This window comes from Microcaecilia unicolor, chromosome 6, assembly GCF_901765095.1.
Source record: "Microcaecilia unicolor chromosome 6, aMicUni1.1, whole genome shotgun sequence".
Lineage (NCBI taxonomy): Eukaryota > Metazoa > Chordata > Amphibia > Gymnophiona > Siphonopidae > Microcaecilia > Microcaecilia unicolor.
In genome coordinates this window covers 252,740,170-252,761,836 of record NC_044036.1, presented here as the reverse complement: position 1 = coordinate 252,761,836, position 21,667 = coordinate 252,740,170, and the positions used below count along the sequence as shown (strand labels likewise).

At 45.1% G+C, this 21,667-nt stretch overlaps 1 protein-coding gene across 1 annotated transcript in view; it reads left to right on the top strand.

Moving 5' to 3' along the window:
- Window positions 1-21,667, top strand: part of WHRN (whirlin) — a 314,680-nt gene that overhangs the window by 247,964 nt on the left and 45,049 nt on the right. The window contains exons 4-5 of the mRNA XM_030206314.1: window positions 14,078-14,283; window positions 15,171-15,207. Of these exons, the coding sequence (XP_030062174.1) occupies window positions 14,078-14,283; window positions 15,171-15,207 (243 nt within the window). The remainder of the gene's footprint in view (window positions 1-14,077; window positions 14,284-15,170; window positions 15,208-21,667) is intronic.

The following is a 21,667-nucleotide window of genomic DNA, read 5'->3' as shown; positions in this document are numbered from 1 at the left end:
CTCTCTAACTCTTTGCCTTTCAACAGGTCATTCTGGTTCTAGCTTCCAGCTCAGCTTTAGCTTCCATTCCTGGTTCCAGCTTTCAGCTCAACTTCCAGCCCTGGTTCCAGTTTCCAGCTCTGCTTCAGCTTCCAGTCCTGGTTCCAGCTCCAGCATAGCTTCAGCTTCCAGCTCTGGGTACATCTTCCTTCTTCCTTCAACACCTCTAGTGGAGCTATTTGTTCTGCAGGGACTTGCCACCGCTCACTCTATCTGTCCCTTGGGCATGCAGGCAGTACTGTTCCACCACGGTCCAAGGGCTCATTCATCCTGAAACGTGACAGGTGGAAATGATAACGCAATAGGAGCACATGGAACGAGTTACAGAGCATCTGTATTTCATCAGTGCATGGGAGCAGCGAGGCTGCCTAGCTGGACAGTCCACAGAAAAGTGCTGCAGCAAAGGTTCTTGTTTACCCTCAGCAGTTTCCTCTTGCTCCTTGGGGCTCCATTACATTCAGAACCCGCCCTAACTGGATCTATGGTACCATCAACCTTTATTTGCAAACTGAAGGATTTTCTTCTTTTAATCTTATCTTTCCCTAATTGTCTGGCCAAGACATAGCAGGTACAGTCATATGATTGAAAAGCATGATTGCCACTTCATCTTTGGGACACAGCACAAATGCACTCAAGTCTTCAGTGAGAACTAGGTCCCTCGCCATCCCAAGATCTGTAAGTGTTGCTTACACAACATCCCCAAGCCCAACCACCCAAAGGAGCAAAAAACTGGGTTGGAAAATGAATTTGTGTGTTCCACTTAACAACAAACTGCAGTTGCATGTAGCTGTCAATAGTGGCTGATCAACACCCCCATCTGCTCTTTCCTCCCTATCCCATGCGAGAATGCAATCCCACAACTGTTGACGCAAAACACTGAAGTGGCTCCACACTGAATCTTAGCTGCAGGCTCCTTCAACCACGCAAATCTACTTAGCCTACTGGTAAATCCACTCTTGGCCATCAAGTTAACTATTTAATAGTAGTTCTTTACAGTGACAGGTGATCTACAGCCTGGCACTAAAACCAGACGTGTGAGTTTTAAAAACATTTATAAAGAGTTTTGCAAATAGTTCAGTGATTCTGCAAAAAATTAGCATATTCATTAATGTAATTCTTCTCTCAAGTTAATCACCCACTTTTATCCTTCCCTGCTTCTTTATTCAAAATGTGTTAAGATAATCACAAAGGAATCCTGTATGGAAGGCATGGAACCAAATAAGCTTAGCGGTGATTCGATGGCAACACCAGTAATTGAGAAGCAAAGCCAGACCAAAGCAGACTTTTACAGTCTGTGCCCTTATCATGGCTGGACAGATTCAGCTTCAGTAGTTTGAGAATAAGGCCAGTGCCGGGCAGACTTCTACAGTCTGTGCCCTGATCGTGGCTGGACAAATTTGGATGGGCTGGAGTGGGACTTCAATGACAACCTCAGTCGTTGGAGAACAATGTCAGTGCCGGGCAGATTTCTACTGCCTGTGCCCTGAAAATGGCAAGGACAAATCAAGACCAATTATGCATATGTAGTATCACATCGTACCTTACACTATTAGTTTGTCTTTTTGGGCAGACTAGATGGACCCTACAGTTCTTTCTCTGAGGACATGCAGGCCATTGTATTCTCACAGTTGGGTGATGTCATCTGATAGAGCCCAGTGCAGATGCTGACTAGCGAGATTAAGTTAGATGTTTCTAGCAGAGTCCCACCATGCATGCACTGGTGCCTTTCCACCAGACGCATATGATCGTGGGTTCCTCAGTCTTCATTTTTCCATGGAGCAGAGGGAAGGCCTGAGGTGACCTGCTTTTTTCACAGATGCTGTACGCTGGCGCTGCTGATTCAAAGATTAGATTTTTAAAATGCAGGGTGCTGGGTGACAGAAACGAGAAGAAGGCTGTTGAGGGAGCTGAGGATGGGCAGATGGAGACTGGGGACTGCGGAGGAGAGGCAACAATGTTGGCCTGGATAGAGGGACTGGAGCAGTGGGAGCGGAGCACCCCCTTTTTATTTGCACCCAGGGAAATCTGCCCCCACCGCCCCACCCTTGGTATGCCACTGAGTACCTAGCAGAAACCCAGGCCCTAGATCCTCCATCTTGCCCTACACAAAATCTGCGTGAATAACTCTTGCACCTCTCTGAGTCTGGTTTGAAAACCAACTCTGTAAGGATTCATCTTAGTGCAGTTAGGGTTTATAAACAACATGCTGGAGGTGAACCCATCTGTGTACAGCCTCTAGTTGTTCACTTCATGAGAGGTTTGCTATTTTTTTTTTTTGTTACATTTGTACCCCACACTTTCCCACTCATGGCAGGCTCAATGTGGCTTACATGGGGCAATGGAGGGTTAAGTGACTTGCCCAGAGTCACAAGGAGCTGCCTGTGCCTGAAGTGGAAATTGAACTCAGTTCCTCAGGACCACAGTCCACCACCCTAACCACTAGGCTACTCCTCCACTCCTTTTCAAAGCTCAATGTCATGGGATCTCAACATTGTCCTCAACCAGCTGATGAAATCTCCTTTTGAGCCACTTGATTACTGTCATCTGAACTATTAGACCTGGAAAGTTGTGTTTTTGGTAGCAGTCACTTCAACTTGCAGGATCAAATGCAAGAATTCCTTCCTAATAACATGAGTCTTAGGACAGATTTTAGGAAAACTATCCCACTTTACTTCCGTTTTGACAGTATAATGTACAAGTTAGAAAGTAGAAAGGGCACAAAGAGAGTTATGGACTGTGATATTCATAAGAGTTCTAAAAGAGCCAAAAATGCTTGAACAATTATGCAATAGAAATGAAGCTTCTTTCACTTTAGAGGCTACAGGATCTTTTGGAGAAGCAGCTGAGAAAGGACAAGTGTAAGTAGGACCTCCAGCAAAATATACCAAGCAAATAAAACCCAGAGATGACAGAAATAGTCACAGATTCAGCTCTCAGAATAAACCAAGAGGTGAACACCATAGGTAAAGCAATTCTGCACTCAAAGCCACTAAGGACATGAAATAAAATTAAAAAATGATCCCATGCTAAATACTAAATCAACAAATTGAAATGCCTCGCTTAGCCTTGCAGAGACAATTTTATCCTAAAGATGTGCTCTGCATAATAATGACATTTTAAAATAAGTACTTAAAATAACAAGCCTAGTGGGAAAATATGCTAATTCACAGGACAGTTCAAAAAGACTCAGTCCTAATATATTAGCTTTTATGATGCATAAGATCACTTGTAAATCTAAATACTGTAAATCAGAGCATTTCTGTGCTGTTTTTGTTTTTTTCCAGAAGCTTCTTTAGGCATCACACTGATACACAGAAAGAGGCTTATTAATAGTTTGCACCAGGTTTTGCACCTATTGCATATTAACAACCAAAGTAAAAGGTGCATTAAGTGCAAACCTTTTGTATTAACTAGGGGCATTCCCAGCGCTTTGGGGAAGGCAGCCATGCAGGCAATGCAGGGGAGTAGCCGCTACCATGCGTTAATGGCAAGGCTACTAATGCAGCTATACCTCTTATCAAATGCAAATGTATTGCAATGAGCTCATTAGTATTAAAATTAGCATTCTGTGCAATGCACAGAAAGGAGCACCTACCTTTAACATACAAAAATTTCCAGCACGTCTGGAGCTATCCTTGTGTGACTGTGATTTCTGGGAGGCGCAGTCTACTTGCATTTTTCAATAGCAGAGGAGCAAAATAGTGTGGGAGAGCAGAGAACAGCTTAGAGGGGCAAAGAATCAAAAGCAGACAGCCAATCGGCTGGGGAAAGCCCCTGTGATGTCAGCTGAGGAGCTTTCAGCAAGGAGGAGATTCCCAAGCACACTAGCAAAATCAATCAGGGGGCAGCCAGAGGGAAAGCAAGTAAGCTCAGGAGGAAGGTGCAAGAGAGCACTGCAGGCGAAAGGAGAGAGTTGGGACAGTGGAGCGGGATAAAATGATTCTTGGGCATGCGCAGAACATGGACACTTACAGAGAGATTGTTCTGCATATATGCTAAGCGCTTTCCCTACTGAGTCATTTGCAGAATTTCCGTGCATCTCATTTGCATGTGATTCCCTTTTAACATCGATCGCTGTTTAGAAATTGTTAAGTTCACCTGTGGCTGCCGTATTTAATATGACTTCTGAGCATTGGGACCAGACAGAAGATGCTGCATGGCATGGGGAGGAGAAAGAGACACAAAACAGAAAGGAGATGCTGCATGGCTGGGGGGAGAGAGAGATATAAAGGGGAGATGCTAGATTTGTAGGGGGAAGTGAGACACAAAGAGGAGAGATACTGGGAATGGGGAAAGACAGAGACAGAGAGATAAAAGATAAGAACACAGAGAAGTAAGATGGATGATGGACATGGAGAGAGAAGAAATGCAAGTGGACAGGAGACCCTGGCAAGAGAGTTGAGAAGATGTGATTAGAAAAATAAAATGGCCAGACAACAAGGATAGAAAAAGTCATTTTATTTTCTGCTTTGTGATTAGAAAATGCCAGTTTTTGGAATGTACATCTACCACACTGATCGGAGCTTGAGAGAACTCGGCTGAAATTTGTTCAACTTATGGGGTATTTGGCTTAAAGAAGTTGAGAAGCACTGCTATAAAGGAAAGTAGGCACCTACTTTCCTTTTATAGAGTACTAGTGTAACTAGGTTTATACAAGTTTAGGCATAAAACTTAATCCAGCCATAGAGCTGCTATGATTGTTGGCACCTAAATGCTGCACATACCCACATCTCTGCCCCCTTCCAAATACATGCTATATAAGTTAAGTGATTATTTACTTTGCAGTTATATGCATATGTGCATATATGCATGCATAATTACCATTATTCTAAACATTTACAAGTGTAATGGGTGCATGAATGTCACTGCCTATACTTTAGAATTGTCCCTTAATACAGCAGTTAATATGTGTGGTTACCAAATGTTAAAACTCATATTAAACACCTAATGCACTATGTAAATAAGCTCCAAAATGTGTATTATGATTGATTGTTCACAATTTATTTTCATTCACTTTTGGCATCATTTTAATGTAAGTGACCAGGCAAACAATGCATGAACAAACTAAAATAGCCTAAACAGATTTGTTTTTCATTTGTACAAACAGAAAAGATCCACCTTGGGAAGGGACAAGGAAGAAGCAGAAGTTAGTCAACTAAAGGGGTCTTTTACAAAGGCACGCTAGCGTATATAGCTTGCACTAATGATCAGTGTGCACTAAACGCTAGAGATGCCCATAGGAATATTTTTTAGCGCTCACTAAAAAACGCTAGCACCAGAGGCTTAGCCAGACTTCGGCGGGAGGGGGGTCCAGAGCCCGAGGTGAGTGGGCACATTTTAGCCCCCCCCCCCCCCCCCCCGGCACCGTCGACCCCCCTCCACCATTGCTGACCCCCCCGCCACTGCCGCCACCGCCACCACCACCACCACCACCACCGACAACTTTGCCCCCCCTGCCAACGACCCTCTCGACCCCCCCTCCCGCCACCAACCCTCCCCCACCAGCTACCTTTGCTGGCGGGGGACCCCAACCCCTGACAGCCGAGGTCCTCTTCTTCCAGCGCAAGGCTTCGTTCTGTTTCTGTGAGTCTGGCGTCCTGCACAGACTCACAGAAACAGAACAAAGTCTTGCGCCGGAAGAAGAGGACCTCGCTGGCTGATCTGCAAACCCTCTCTAAGTGCTATTCTGTACATATATATGTTTCTTATGAAGTACATATTTTGCAGGTAGTTGTACATATAGGCAGAGTCTAGGTAGGACTCGCACTTATGCCCATAACTTACAGAGTATTACTTATAAGTTACCCATGTATCTCTGGCATTTAGATGCACACATTTCTCATGTGTAAGTGCATATGCGCATATTGTGACAAGCAGCTAGGCTGCGCTTGTCATGTGAGAAAGTTAAATGTAAAAGTTAAGGTTAAATAAAGCATAAGCTTCTTTGAGAAAGCTGGACTGCATTTCCCAGCAGACAGTAGGGCTGGAATTGGAAGGAGCAGGTGCTTGAGGGTGGAGAAAGTTGGACTGCATTTCCCAGCAGACAGTAGGGCTGGAATTGGAAGGAACAGGTGCTTGAGGGTGGAGAAAGTTGGACTACATTTCTCAGCGGGCAGTAGGGATAAAGTTGGAAGAAGCAGGTGCTTGAAGAACCTGGGAGGAGGGCTAATTAGCAAGTTCCCTGGTGCTTGATTACTAACATGTCTCATGCTATTACTACTACTACTACTAATAATAATAATCATTTCTATAGCGCTACTATTAGAGGAATTTAAAAAGAGTTTCCAAAATAAGTAGCTAGGTGCCCAGGGAAGGAGAAGCATTCTGTAGTAGGCTGCCTTGTCAGCTGTATAAGGAGCTTAATGTGGGTGAAAGGGTGAAGAAAGAGATATAAAGGAAGCTACCTGTGAGTTTATTTCATAGGAAGCTTTGCTCTCATATCCTGATTCTAGAAGGGCAGTCAACACAGGGAAAGCTTAAGGGTATATCTGCAGATGTAAAAGGTTGCTATGAAATATGAAGCAGAGGTGCATAATAAGGAAGATCTGTTAAAAACTGGGTAGTATTGGAAAAGGGATACAGCAGTTTCACTGCATAGACTTTGTATTAAGGCATTGCTGTATGTGAGCTTGGTGTTGTCAGAAAACCTGGATTGGAATATCATAGAAAAAAAGGAATTGAAAGGGGGGAATAGGAGGTACCTGCAGTCTGGCTGTACAAAAAAAACAAAAGGAAAGAACCCCAAGTTAGTGATATGGAGATGTCATGTATCTCTTTTTGTTAATAAATGTTAAAGCTTTTGATTTGGGAAAGTTTTAGTGTGTTGTTCTAATGTGTGAGGCACTTGAATTTATGGTGACTGCTTAAAGGCCTTGGGCATCTGAGACCAGGATGGCCTGGGATTATCACAGTATATATGTAATCACATTAGTATAGGCAGTGCTTTTTTTGTAGAAAGAAAGGTGCCGGTACTCATTCTGGCCGGAGTCACCACATATGGCTCCACCCCTATGATAGCCACACCCCTTATACCAGCCATGGTGCATATAAACAGACATCATTGAAAATATACTGGTATAGTAGAAAAACAATAACTTGTGATTTTTTTTCATTATAAATCATTTCTGTAAGATGTTACAGCTCCAGCATACCCAGTGCAAAATAAGACAGCAGATATAAATTCTCAAATTGGACAAATTCCAAACACTAAAATGAAAATAAAATGATTTTTTTCTACCTTTGTTGTCTGGTGACTGTTTTCTATCCATACTGGTCCAAGTGTCTGATTCTGCTGCTCTCTATCTGTTCTCTTAACTCCGTTTCCAGGGCTTCCTTTCCATTTATTTCTTTACTTTCCTCCTTTATTCTTCAATGTACAGCATTTTGCCTCTCTCCCCGCCAACCCCTCCATCCATCCATGTCCAGCAATTCTCCTCTATCTCCTGCTCTCCTCTCCATCCATTTCCAGCATTTCTCCTTCCTCCCCTGCCATCTCATCCATGTGCATCTCCTTCCTATCTTACCTCCCCTCCATCCATGTCCAGCATGTCTCCTCTCTCTCCTGCCATCCATGTCCAGCGATTCTTCTCTTCCCCCTGCCATCCATGTCCAACGATTCTCTCTTCCCTGCCCTCCCCTCCCAGCAATGTCCAGCAATTCTCTGTTCCCTCCCCTCTCAGCCATGTCCAGCAATTCTCTGTTCCCTGCCCTCCCCTCCCCTCCCAGCAATGTCCACCACCAATTCTCTGTTCCCTCCCCTCCCCTCCCAGCAATGTCCACCACCAATTCTCCATTCCCTCCCCTCCCCTCCCAGCAATGTCCAGCAATTCTCTATTCCCTCCCCTCCCAGCCATGTCCAGCAATTCTCCGTTCCCTGCCCTCCCCTCCCCTCCTAGCCATGTCCAGCAATTCTCCGTTCCCTGCCCTCCCCTCCCAGCAATGTCTACCACCAATTCTCCATTCCCTGCCCTCCCCTCCCCTCCCAGCAATGTCCACCACCAATTCTCCGTTTCCTCCCCTCCCCTCCCAGCAATGTCCACCACCAATTCTCCATTCCCTCCCCTCCCCTCCCAGCAATGTCCAGCAATTCTCTATTCCCTCCCCTCCCAGCCATGTCCAGCAATTCTCCCTTCCCTGCCCTCCCCTCCCAGCAATGTCCACCACCAATTCTCCGTTCCCTCCCCTCCCAGCAATGTCCACCACCAATTCTCCGTTCCCTGTCCTCTCCTCTCCCATGTCCAGCAATTCTTGGACCTTTTTTTGCCCCCTCCCCCCCCCAGCGACATTCCCGGCGAGTCCTGACCTTACTTTTTTTTTTAAGACTCAGAACGCGCGAACGATGCAGCCAGCAGCGATTGAAAGAGGCTGTCTGGCATCTGCGTCAGAGCTTCCCTCACCCTCTGCGAGTCCCGCCTATGCAGAAACAGGAAGTTGTAACAACGAAGGCGGGACTCGTAGAGGGTGAGGGAAGCTCCGACGCAGACGCCAGACAGCCTCTTTCAATCGCTGCCGGCTGCATCGTTCGCGCGTTATGAGTCTTTTAAAAAAAAAAGTAAGTGCAGGACTCGCCCGGAGTGTCGCGGGGGGGGGGGGGGAGGTGACGGTACGCCGTACCGTTGTGTACCGGCACAAAAAAAGCACTGAGTATAGGGGTTCTCAACCCAGTTCTCTAGACACACCTAGCAAGTCAGGTTTTCAGGATACCCACAAGCCACAATGAATATGCATGAGAGAGACAGAATGAGAATGCATATGCATGTTTTATTGTGGATATCTTAAAAACCAGACTGGCTGGGTGTATCCTGTGAACTGGGTTGAGAACCTGCACTAGCAAGTAGGTGACTATTTTCCTTTATAGAACAGGCCCAACATAGACATACAGTTCTAGAATTGTAGATGAAGTGGGCTATTGAAGTGGGCTATAACATTATTAAATAAATAACCCCGAGTGAGCTCAGATACAGAGGAGTTCGGCACTGACTTAAGTTTGTCAGAAAAAAAGTCTGGCTTTGTGGGTACAGATCAAATAGATTCCATAATGTGAGGCTTAATAGAACAGAAAATAAGTTAAAAAGAGCAAGGTCCACAGAAACAGCTGAAGAACAGGTACTTGTAACTCCTTTTATATACACAAGCTCATTATTTCACTTGTAAAAGTCTGGTGCACTCTGGGGATCCATACAGACTGCAAAGTGACTGGCTCTGTTAACAGTATCCACTGTCTCTCTAATACGAAGTGTGGTATATGCAGTGTGTTGTACACTAACAATAAAATCACTACTCATAAAGAAAACTGTTTCTTTCTGATTTAATCGTGTCCATGGTTGTGAGGGGTAGATATGAGAATGGTGGAAGAAGCAGAAGAGAAAAGTTGATGATTCTTGAGAGAACTAAGGCCAGCAGCAGCACTAGTGGTAATGATCACTTGCTTGGGTCTCAGAGCCTCTGTATTCCACCAGCCAAAATAAAGAGAGAGTTACTGGTACTAGGCTGGGGATGCCATCCTCCACTCCAAATAGCAGCAACAGGAAAGCTACAGCAAAGAGGAAGTCGATTGCCCAATCGGAGTCCCCAGCTTCTTTTCCCAGTGAGGTGGCTGGTGATCAGCTTTGATGCCTGTAAAAGCAAGTCACCATGAAAGAGACAGGGTGGTGCTCAGCATTACTATCCTAGAGCAAGAGATAGGCAGCATCAAAGGTGATGGCATGGTTTAACTAAGAAGTAATTGCCCTGGATGATCAACCCTTGCTGGTAGTTGAGAACATAGATGTAACATTATGAAATATTCAGATGAGTAAATCTGCCTGAATTCTCACTGCTGTTCCCTAAAAGTCCATTTGGTATCTGTGTTCTCACTACTGGCTGTGGTAGTAAAGAGAGATCAGACAGCCAATGGGAGAGGTGCCTGCAAGTTATTCCAGCACTGTGCCCCAGGCTCATTCTAACCATGGCCTTTTGCTGAACTCTGTACATTCTGCACCTACTAGAAATTTGGTACTGAAACATCCCCTCTGAATATTTAAGCCCACTCCCTGCTATCCCACTTTGTCTTAGGTCCATCTCCTGCCTCTGAGCTTGCAACTATATGGAGCAGTGGCGTAGCCAGACAGCCAATTTTGAGTGGGCCTGAGCACAAAGTGGGTGGGCACAAAATTTTCTCTCTCCCCCTTCTCCCCAAAATTGGCTATCTGGCTACACCACTGCCCCGACCCCCCCCCCCCCCCCCCAAACCACCCGCCAGCATGCTGCATGTTTTTTCCCCTCCCTCTCCTCCCCCCCACCTGCTGATCCCTTCCCCCAGGCACCACCTATCGGCATGCTGCAGGCTTTTTTTCTCTTCCACCTCCCAGCCACCCGCCGGCACGCTGCAGGCCTTCTTTCCCCTCCCTCTCTACCCTTCCATCTCCGTCGGGCAGCGCCAGCCTAACTCTACAACAAAGCTGCATGGCACCAGGTCCGTCAGCATGCTGCTGCTACGTTGCTGCTCTCCCTTGTCATCTTTTGACACAGGTGTTAGTTCTGCAGCGGATCCACGAGGCGCTAGGGCTGTCTGTACGCTGCTGCGACGTGCGACTGCTTCCTCTGCGCTGGCCCCGCCTCCTCAGAAAGAGTATCAGAGAAGGTGAGGTGGGGCCAGCGCAGAGGAAGCAGTCGCATGTCGCAGCAGCATACAGAGAGCCCTAGCGCCGCGTGGATCTGCTGCAGAACTAACACCTCTGCCAAAAGATGACAAGGGAGGGCAGCAGCATAGCGGCAGCATGCTGACGGACCCGGTGCCATGCAGCTTTGCTTATAGTTAGGCTGGCCTGGCACTGCCCGACGGAGATGGAAGAGGAGGGAGGGAGGGGAAAGAAGGCCTGCAGCGTGCCGGCGGGTGGCTGGGAGGGAAAGCTGAAACTTGGGTTTGGGCTGTCTTTTATTATTGGTGTCTATGGGTGCACCGTTGCTGGGTGGGCCTGAGCCCAAAGTGGGTGGACCCAGGCCCACCTGTGGCTATGCCCCTGATATGGAGGTCCCTTCACATATATGCCCGAGGCAGCAGGCATCCTAACTGAAAGAATCAGCTGGTTCTTACCTTCACAGGTTGGCCATTAAAGGCACTTGCTTGAGGAGCTAAGATTCAAGAAGGATCAGGGAAAAGAAACAGAACTAAAACAGTTGCTGCCTTGTTTTAGTGGACAGGAATGGGGAAGCTGTCCACCCCTACTAAATCGTAAAAAAAAAGGAGCAGGAGATCAGTTCGTGTTTCTGCTAAAACAAACAGGTTTAACCATCTAAGGGAATTAAGGTAACCATTAATTGTATTTTCATCTATGTCTGGAAAGAGGATGAAAGAACTGTAAATGGTTACTACTTGATCAGTGAAGATAAAGTGTACTGTGCTTAAATTATTTAAAGGACAGTAAAGTTTGGTTCAGACACTGTGTGTGGAGTGAATTATGGAGTAAAAGTCTGGAGTAGCTTGCTGCGGCCTTCCCAGATAAATCCGGGTCCCACAACAACAAATTTGATGTGTACTCCTTCCACCCAGTTTCCAGGGCTTACACCAGTCAGCCGCTTAGGTGTGCATACAAGAGGGTTACATAGACTTTAAGTAGGTGCTGAACTTCTTAGCCTGCCAATTACTGAGTGCCCTCCAGGACAATTTTTAGTAGACAGGTGATCCCCCAGCCCACACAGTCAGTGCCATGCTGCTTTGCCCCATTTCTGGTGCTTTCAGAAATGTATGCCACTGTTGTTGCTATTTAACCCTTTCCCATTGCCTTTGAGTCTTCATGCCACTGTACCCCTCTCCCTGTGTCTTGGGGTGTTCCTGCCACTCTTGGTGCTGCTTATGTTCTTCTCTATGCTTTAGGGTCTTCATTTAACTGTTGTAATGTCATTTGCCCCCTTTTCTTGCTTGTCTGTGTTCATTCTACTGATTGTGCCACTTTGCCGATCTAATAGTAGCTTTGAGTTGCTCCCATTAGTGCCCTTTGTCTTTCAGCGCCATGGGGTCTTCTTGTCACTCTTGTTGCCTTAAGAATACCAGAGCTGTCAACCTTTTGAACAGGAGATTTAGGGCCTGTCCATAGCTCCACTCCACTCCACTCTACCCATGACTCTGCTTCACTCCACCCATAGCCCCACCAAACCTACTCATAGCTCTGCCCAAACCTGCCTATAGCTCCACCGCAGCAAACAGTGATATGCAGCCATGGGCACCAGAAGTGGCTTCCCTTTCCAGTGGCAGCAGGCGATACCTTCATAAAACATCATCTCCTGCTGCCAATGGACCAGCAGCAGCAGGAGATGACATTTAATGAAGGCATTTCCTGCTGTCACTGGAAAAGAACGCTGTTTAGCGAGAGTGTGGGAGATGATCTGCAAAAGTGGGAGTCTCCCGCTGAAAGCCAAATGTTTCCTGAAACATGGAGACTTGGCAGGTCTGGAGTACTGTTACATGCCAACAAGATTTAAAGAATTTGTTATCAACGTACGTGTGCTACCATTAAGACATGTTATTTTGCAACTAACTTGTGCTATTTTAGCATAGGTCCCATTTTATGCAATGAGACCTAGTTATGAATAACTGAGGTTAACAGTAAAATAATATACTTATAACTTCCCCCCTTAGAGTGCAAAACTGCTTCCCCAATAACTTTAATGGAACCGAATAAAACAAACTAAGGAGCATGTTTACTAAACATGAGTGCATACTACAATTCATTAAACATGAGCTATCTGCCACTGTGACCATAGGAAAAACATGGGTGCAGCAATGTTCCCTCTAAGCTGAGCAGGAGTCCTCCAGTTCCACTGCTGCCAGTGGGGAGGCGGTGCTTAAATATTGTGTTTTCAATTACTAGGGACAGGCAAGTTCCCTGTAGTCCTGCAGAGATTGTCTCTTCCTCACTATTGAAAATGTGATAGTGAAATAGCACCACCCACTGGCAGGACTGTAAATGGAGGACTCCAGCTCAGCTTAGAGGGAAAAGTGGGGTGCAGCAGCAGAATGCATGCATGTTAGCATGTGCTAATGTTTAATAAACATGCTACTAAATTAATGAATACAATGGAAATTGCTCCAAAAACAAACTGAAATGAAAAATTTCCCTCTTCACATGCCTTTGCCTCAAATTCACTCCTAAACCTCCTTGAGCTCCCTACCGAGACTTATTGGGAGACAGACCCAAAATGGACACTTCTTTTCTTGTCCCAGGCTACCTTGGCCCTTAGGACCCTCTTTTCGGAACCCATGCATTCCACTGAACCCCAGTAATTCCAGAGAAGGTCAGATAAGGAAGAACAAAACTCTCTACACAAGGTTTTGTACTCATAAATTATATCACTAGGACCTTCCTCTTAGAACAAGTTACTAGAATATACACTTCCAATGTCACCACCCACTGCTAACAGAGTTAGTCTCTGATGCTACAGCTATACATGGACAAGAAAGACAGGAAAAACTCTAATGCTACATAACTAGAAGTGGAATTTAGTGGCTCTATCACACTACCCTAGTTAGTGCACCAGGTCACTAGGGTGATGAGCTTTATTGATTAGAGAGGCACCCCATGTGGTAGCACCCTAAGAGTTGATTTTATATTTTTTTGCTGGCACATATTCAATAGGGATGTTCTTTCATTTAGAACATGGAAAATGTCAGTGACATTTTTCATGTCATTTATGGCCTGAAACAAGAAAAAAATCCAAAATTTCAGGTTTTTCCTGTGTCAAAGTGTGTGCACCCTTTTTGACATTGCCAGCCCCCCCCCCCCCCCCCCCCACACACACACACACACATACACACCCAACACAAAAAAAAAAAATTCTGTAAATGATATGGAAAATTAAAATGGATTTTTTTTGGACTGTGCACCTCTTAATATTCACTTCAAAGGCCTCATTTTCATAGAGTGACACACACGATGGAAAGTTGGAACTTACATCTGTCTCATTTTTCTCTCTTTGGGTTTTCTGCCCTTGTCTTGACTTTTATACCATTAACATTAACTGACTGACACCTCCTTCTCTGCCTCTTTATGCACCTCCTCAGGTTGGAGACCAGATTCTGGAGGTGAATGGCCAAAGTTTCCTCACCATTCCTCACGATGAGGCTGTGAAGTTGCTGAAGTCATCACAACACCTTATGATGACCGTGAAAGACGTCGGGAAGCTACCGCATGCTCGTACCACTGTGGATGAGACCAAGTGGATCACAAGCTCTCAAATTGGGGATACAATAGTAGTCTCCTCAGCAGGGTAGGAATATTCTTGAAATATTTTTAAAGCAATAACACTACCACCACCACCACCACTGTGTTTTCCAGGCCATCATCTTCTAGCAGTATGCGCTAGAGATCCTGGTGAAAGTGATTTTGAACCTGGCAGCCTTCATCCATATGTCCTAGGTCCTAATAGCCTTCAGTTCTTATTTAAGGTATAATAGCTATCTCCTGCCAGTTCCTGTTCTGAGAGGTGCCAACTTCCACTTCCTGGCCTGGAACCTAAAGTCTTCCATTAACTCCTGATAAGTATGTATTTCCTGTTCTGTAATATAACACCCACCATTTTCTTTTAATTCCTGTCTTAGCCCAGCTCTGTCTACCTGGTTGAATAGAACCTAATGACCCAATTCCTTAGGGAAGTTAAAAATGGAGATGATGTCCTGTACTCCGGTGAAGCATAGGCTTGCACCAATTCTCCATTATCATATACATCCCCATCGGCATGCCTGCTTCACTCTGAGCCTTGTCAGCTCTTTGGAAGGCCAGGCTACTCAGCTGCCCCCAGTCGTGGAGGTTCTCAGTCTCACTCCTTCCCTATTTCAGAAACCCATGAACATGTCTTCCTTGTTCTGTTGTTCTTAGTGGCCCTCCCAAAACCATTTTGGACTTATGCAGTAGTTTGATTTTGTCCCGTAAGAAGAGAAGCACAAAAGCCCAGGTTGTTTCAGGATAGTACTAAACACTGCCTGTGACTTGGAGTCACAGTAAGTGACTGCTCTATAGATAGAATTTTGTAGTTTTGCATGTTCACATTCAGCTTGAGAAATATTCGATACATGTCCTTTTACTAAGCTCTTGTGCATTGTTTTTCACTTGGAGTGTGTAGACCCACTCAGAATGCTTATTGTTGTTGTTTTACAGGCTCACTGGGAATCACACAGCAGAGGCAACAGCTAAGGTAAGAGGTCTAAGCTCTTTTTTTATGATAGCTTTGGGCACACTGCGCTGCCGCTGCTGCCCGTGGCTTGGTATTAATAAATATCAGGCAGTGATGCATCACCTGACAGCAGAAAACATACACTTTGGAGCCTGCAGTAAAGGTTTTGAAGTCCAGTGTGATGTTAGAGAATTGGATCACTCCTTTTTATTACACTTTCCATTTTATGAGCTAGTGCACTTATTGTAATGTACCAGCTCTGTGTGTTTTCTTCTTAAGTTCTTCTTGACCCTCTTCCTGTCACAGTCATCCTATTGCACATAACAGTATTACAGTTCTATACATTGAATACCATGACTGAATACTGTCAGAGCAGAGGAGGACTGAAGACAGTGGAACACTAGTGTGGTAAAAACTAAAAAGGTGTTTATTGAACAACAGAAGACTCGATGTGGCCATGTTTCAGCAATTGTCTGCATCAGGGGTGTAAAAAACACTTATTTAGGCAAAACAGGCTAAAAAGCTGGTAACAAAGCAGAAAAATGTATCTGAACACTTCGAGATGCTGCTAACATACAAGCATCTTGAAGCGTTCAGATATGTCTCTCTGCTTTTGTTGCCAACCTTTTAGCCTGTTTTGCCTAAATAAGTGATTTCTACACCCCTGATGCAGACAATTGCTGAAACATGGCCACATCGAGTCTTTTGTTGTTCAATAAACACCTTTTTAGTTTTTACCACACTAGTGTTCCACTGTCTTCAGTCTTCCTATGCTGAAATTCCCTGCTTTGGCCAAGTAAGTGTTTTCTACGCCCTGATGCAGGTGGTCGCCGAAACATGGCCTCATCAGGTCTTCTGTTTATTCAGTAAACACCTTTTTGCCATACTGTTCCACTATTTTCAGTTATCCTCTGCTTTTTGACTGCTTTTGCATTTTTTTGCTTCTCCTTATGCTGATTGACTGAATACTGTACCATACTAGTACTTGTTAATAAGTATTGTTGTTACCTAGTGACTGCAAACCTGAAAAAAGCCCTACAGTACAAGCCCAGTCACACATGAGGCTGGTTCTGTCTGGCAGTTTTTCTGAAACTGGCACTTTCCTCGACCATCCGTAGCTCTCTTTCCAGAATCTACAATCATGGGCCCTGTTTCTGGCCACTACATGCCCCAAGGGCTGTGAGTGCAGACCAATTTGAGGATCATGCCAAAGATCTTCCACTGGCCACCTGAGCCGCACAGCTGGCTCACTTCCATATATTTTAGTAATTCTCCCAGAAGCAGAATTTAGAAAGCTTCCTTACTGGCTTCCTGAAGAACTGTCCACTCTCTCAGGCACCACCTGGGGCAGCCCACATTACACTTCTGCCCAAGGACCCCTGGCTGCTCCCGAGAAACGCCCCAGCTGAACAGCAGTGAGCTGCTTGGGCCTTGCTCTGGAGAACCAGAGGTCAGTGATGAGGGAAGGGGAGCCAGCCAGCGAGAGCCCCCTTCCCCCTGCCACCCTAAGAGAACACAAACCAGGAGCAGCTAAAAGGTGCAAGAAAAGAGCACAGGTGCACATGCGGGGGACGGGGGACTCACCCCCCCCCCCCCTGCGAAGATGATTGCTGTTTCAGCCTCAGCAGAAGTATGGGGGACATGTTCTGTGAGAGGAGCAAATTTGGCTGCAGCCAACAGTTCTATGCCATGCTAGCAGTGCAGAAATGCCAGTGCCAAACCATCAACAGCCAAAAGTCTTGCTTCGGCAGCCGCATAAGTCAGGTTAAAATCCCACTTCTGCTCCATCTGATCTTGTGCAAGTCACTTAACTCTCCAGCGCCTCAGATACAAGTTTAGATTGTAAATTCTCCAGAGATATGGAAATACCTATTATACCTGAATGTTACTACTACTACTATAAATCATTTCTATAGCGCTACCAGTCGTACACAGCGCTTCACAATTACTCACCTTGAACTTCTGAGAAAGCTGTGAGCTAAATCCAGAATCCCTTCATTTTGATTACTTGATTTAGAAGAGTCAGAGAGGAAACTGAACAGAAAGCAAGTTCCAAAGGTTGTCTCATGGCTTGTACAGGTATGCTTGTCCTTTTTATGAGCATGCACAGATTTAAAATTATCCTATTCCTTGAAAGCTGTAGGCGCTTGAAGATTTGCAGTGCTGCAGAAAGCTGAGCATAACATCTCACAAAGCCATCAAATAGAAGATGAAGCCCTAGGGTTAAAAGAAAAAGAAGAAAAAAACAACAACAGGAAGTTGGAGCTGCCCTGAACTGGGGATATGGTATTTTCTAGTCTCTGTAGAGAATTTGCAAGCAGGCAGACAGGCACTGAGGCCCTGCAGCAAGGCCTCATCTGGTTATGTATTGTGCTAGATTGCACTCAAGGTCTATTAAAACTGGGCAATAAACAGAAGCCCTACAGATATATGAGAAAGCAATAAAAGCACTTTGTTTCTCTATTTCTGGCTCACCAGCCCTCCCCTTCTGCAGTTCAGATCTTTCTCGCTCTGTTTCTTTTATTGTCTCTGGTGTTTTTTTTATTTCCAGTCTGCTTGCAGCTTAAAGCAATATCTACATCAGGTTATAGCTGTGCTATTTATCAACTGTCACAAAGAGTCAGTTCTCAGGAACACTGCAGCTGAAGCCCTTTATCTGCAGTCCTAGGAGACCTACGACCAGCCAGCTCTAAAATATGCCCATCCTCAAAGCTGTCTGTTTTCCCCCACAGGGTGCAAGGATATGAAGTTTTTCATTTCCAGGTTAGCACGTATGAATCCAGCGTAACTCAGACAGATGGTTGGTGGCTATTGTGTCCATCATGAAATGAGTTGACGGTTTCAGCTCTTCATGCCAGTGAACAAGCCTTAAAGCTTAAAACACACCATCATCCATTGAATTAATTGACCTTCTGACTGGCAATCACAATGGAGAGGCTAAGGTTTCACTCGCATAGAAACTTAACGCTTTTGCCTTTAGCCTGGATTTCAAAAGCATCATGAACAACTCCAGTGCTACCCAGTATAATCCCATCAATGTGTGTTTCCTCTGAGCAGTGCCTTCCTGCCACAGGCTCCAGTAGGGTGAATATCCCCTATCTTTGCCACTTTTACCAATGGGCAAAGCGGGCAGTTGCCCTATGCCCATCTTAACATCTACAGCTCATTCAGTCATCTGCGGTCAAACTCTTACACAATGCCAAATGTTTTGATTGTGTCACATCTTTTTTTTCACCAAGGAACACTGGCTTTCCATTACAGCCCAAACTAAAGTTAAAATCTTATTGTTTATTCACTGTGTATTTTACATAACCCTCCTCTGGATGTGACTGCCCTTATTACTCTTTATGTCCCCTTGTGAATTCTTTGTTCTTTCAAGGTTTTTTTTTTCTTCTAACACTCCTTCCTCCTTCATGCATCCATCTAGAGATCTCTAGAGACTGCAGCTTTGCTTTCCTGAGGCCCTCACTTCAGAACTCCTGCCAATCTGTTCCAAAACATGTCATGTCAAGAAATGCATCAAACACTTGGCTTTTTGTACAAGTGTTCGCTGATGTTATGTTTATTGAATCTGCTCTTCTCTATTTTTCTTGCCAAGGCTCTCTAACCTTTTATTGTATAAACTGCTATGTTAGACCTGCTGATGTTAATGGCAGTATATCACATTGTTATAAATAAATAAAAAAGAGGGCCCATAAGTATTAATGGCCCGGTACACAGGGCCCACTTTGGTCCAGCTTCTTCCTTCCCTTCCCCTCCTCCAGTGCATCTGCTTTTGAGGAATAAATAGCAGCACAAAAAGGCAGAGCCACCATCAGTCAATGCTGTTGATGGCTCTGCCAGTCCCGCCCCTTCTGATATCACTTCCTGATTCTGAGGGACAGGGCCAACAGCGGTGCAGACTAATGGTGGCCCCACACCTTTGTGCTGCTTTTTATCCCCAGGAAAAAAAGGTAACTGAGCTGCTTGGGGAAGGGGAAGGGGGAAAAGTGCTGCTGGACCGGGGAGGACCTCATGAGTGATGAATGTAGCCCTGGCTTTGTCCAGCTCCCTCATTCTCTGGGGCTGATTCATGGGCCAATGATCAAAAGCAAACGCAGGTACTAGAGGCTGTTAGCGCCATACTAGCGCCTGTGTTTGCTACCGCCCCATGATCAGAGCTTCTGAGTGCATGAAACAATGTGCTCACAGGCTCTGAACACAACTAGCATGCAAATGCATGCAAAATAGGGCTCTTAGCGCAAGTAGCATGCACACCTTATATGGTGTGAAGCCCCACCCAGCGCACCTCAGGATGCACTGGGCAGGGCTGGGTGCCACCATTTTCAAGGCGGTGCAAATGGAAGAGGAGAGAGGCCACCTCCCTTCTCCAACTGAAGGTAGGGGGGGGAAGGGCTGCTAGACCACCAGGTGGGAGGATTGACCCACCAGACCTCCAGCCCCTGTTTCACTTGGCTCTGGGTGGGGGTAGTTGGGGTCTGGTGGTCCCATGGACCAGACCTGTCAAATAAGTGTGGGAGGACAATCCTCCCACACTTCTACCCTATGATCAGAGAGAATAGCGTGCTTAAATTTGCATGCAATTCTCTCTGATCATAGGGACGGTAAAGCCCCACTATGTTCCAGCACTATTTTTAGATTGCTGTTTGGAACAGCGTGGGGCTTTTGATCATCTGCCCGTCAGAAAGCTACTGTGAGCAGAAGCACACGATTAACAAGCATTCTACACACACATTACTGACCGCATGATGCAGAAAGGTGTTCACCTGAGCAGTTAACTCGCATGGAAGACACAGGCACACACTTACTTTCCTCCCTGCTTTCCTCTTGCCTCATCCACTGCTGTGTGAACTTCATCTCAGAGGTGCCTTCTCAGTCTCACATGTATCAGCTTCAAATGTATAATATGTTAATTTCCCCATCAGCAGGGTTTAAAGCTTTACTCTAAGTCCTGTTGTCTTCCTCTGGAACTGTTCCTTGAATGCACACTCTCATTCCAATACTCCTTTTACATGGAAATTAGTCACTAACTTGGGCTCTGCTGATAACAGCTTATTATGTTCTTGCTTTGACAAAAACATTTGATTTACATAACTCCAGGGCTGATTTGTTATGTTAGAATAATATTCATGATGAGTGCAGAAATGTCTACAGATTCCCTAGTGAAGAATCATAGAGAAAGCTCTCCAAAGTTTCAGCATCAAAGACTGACCCATGAGCCTCCTGCTCCTTCGGTGTATCAGTGAAAGCCCACCAAAGCAATACTTAATATATAGATTACTGTAGTTACAGGTGATGGGGTTCTCTTTTGAAGTGGAAATTTTTGAACAAATCTAATTAAAAAGAGATTGCATTTTTGCTTCCTGAATGCTTTTTGAACTTGTTCATTTGTCTGGTCCTCTGGACCAGTTTAGACATATGGGGCTCTATCTAATCAACAGAGCCAGGCATGTGCATTCCTGTGGTTCGTAGCGTGCACTTACAACATTACATTATGTCACATTAATGCTCTCCATCTACCAGGCTGCTCTGAGATTTTCAGGAAACCTTTCTGACCAACAGTGGAATTCTTATAAATGTATCATTCATTTCTGATTATGTAGAGAGTGACAGGTAAGAAGCCATAGAAATGTTATTCAGCAAGCTGTGCCTCCTATCAACCCTCATCACAACACATGAAAGGGGAAAAGGAATGGGACTTGATATACTGCCTTTCTATGTTGTTGTTTTTTTGCAACTATATTCAAAGTGGTTTTCATAGTATATACAGGTACTTATTTGTACCTTGGGCCAGGGGCGTAGCAAGACCTCACGGCGGGAGGGGGCCAGAGCCCGAGGTGAGAGGCACATTTTGGTCTGCTGCTCCCCCCCCCCCCCCCCCCCCACTGCCCTGCCACTCCCCACCCACTGCCGTAGCAAATACCTTGGCTGGCAGGGTTCCCCAACCCCCGCCAGCTGAAGCGTTGTCCAGAGACTGACAGAAGGGTGGTTGTTGTTATTTGGGGCACCTGCGGGGACTGGGAGAAGTTCAAGGTGGTTAACAAATTAAGAAAACTTGGAACAACATGAGAATCTACAAAATAAGAATTTTTTAAAAACCCATACATTTGTCAAATAAAAATGTTTCTGTTTTATATGCAATAGCATATAATTTGTCTCTGATCAGATATATACTAATTACTGACAACCGTTATAAAGTTTATTAACAATCTTTATTAAACTCTTTTTCTTTATCATTACTGCTTTTCCACTGTTGTTTGAAAACCTCCCCAAGCACTATCACACATACTCATTCATATCATCCACAAACAAACACTATAAAATAACACTAATTCATACACAGATAGTACATCTACTCCGAAAGGTTATAACATACAAAATCCTCAATGCTTAAATGATTTAATGGATTTACATATATTTATATTTATTGCTTTCAATAGTCCCAGCCCACACCACAGGTCTTTCTTATAGGCTCACTTTA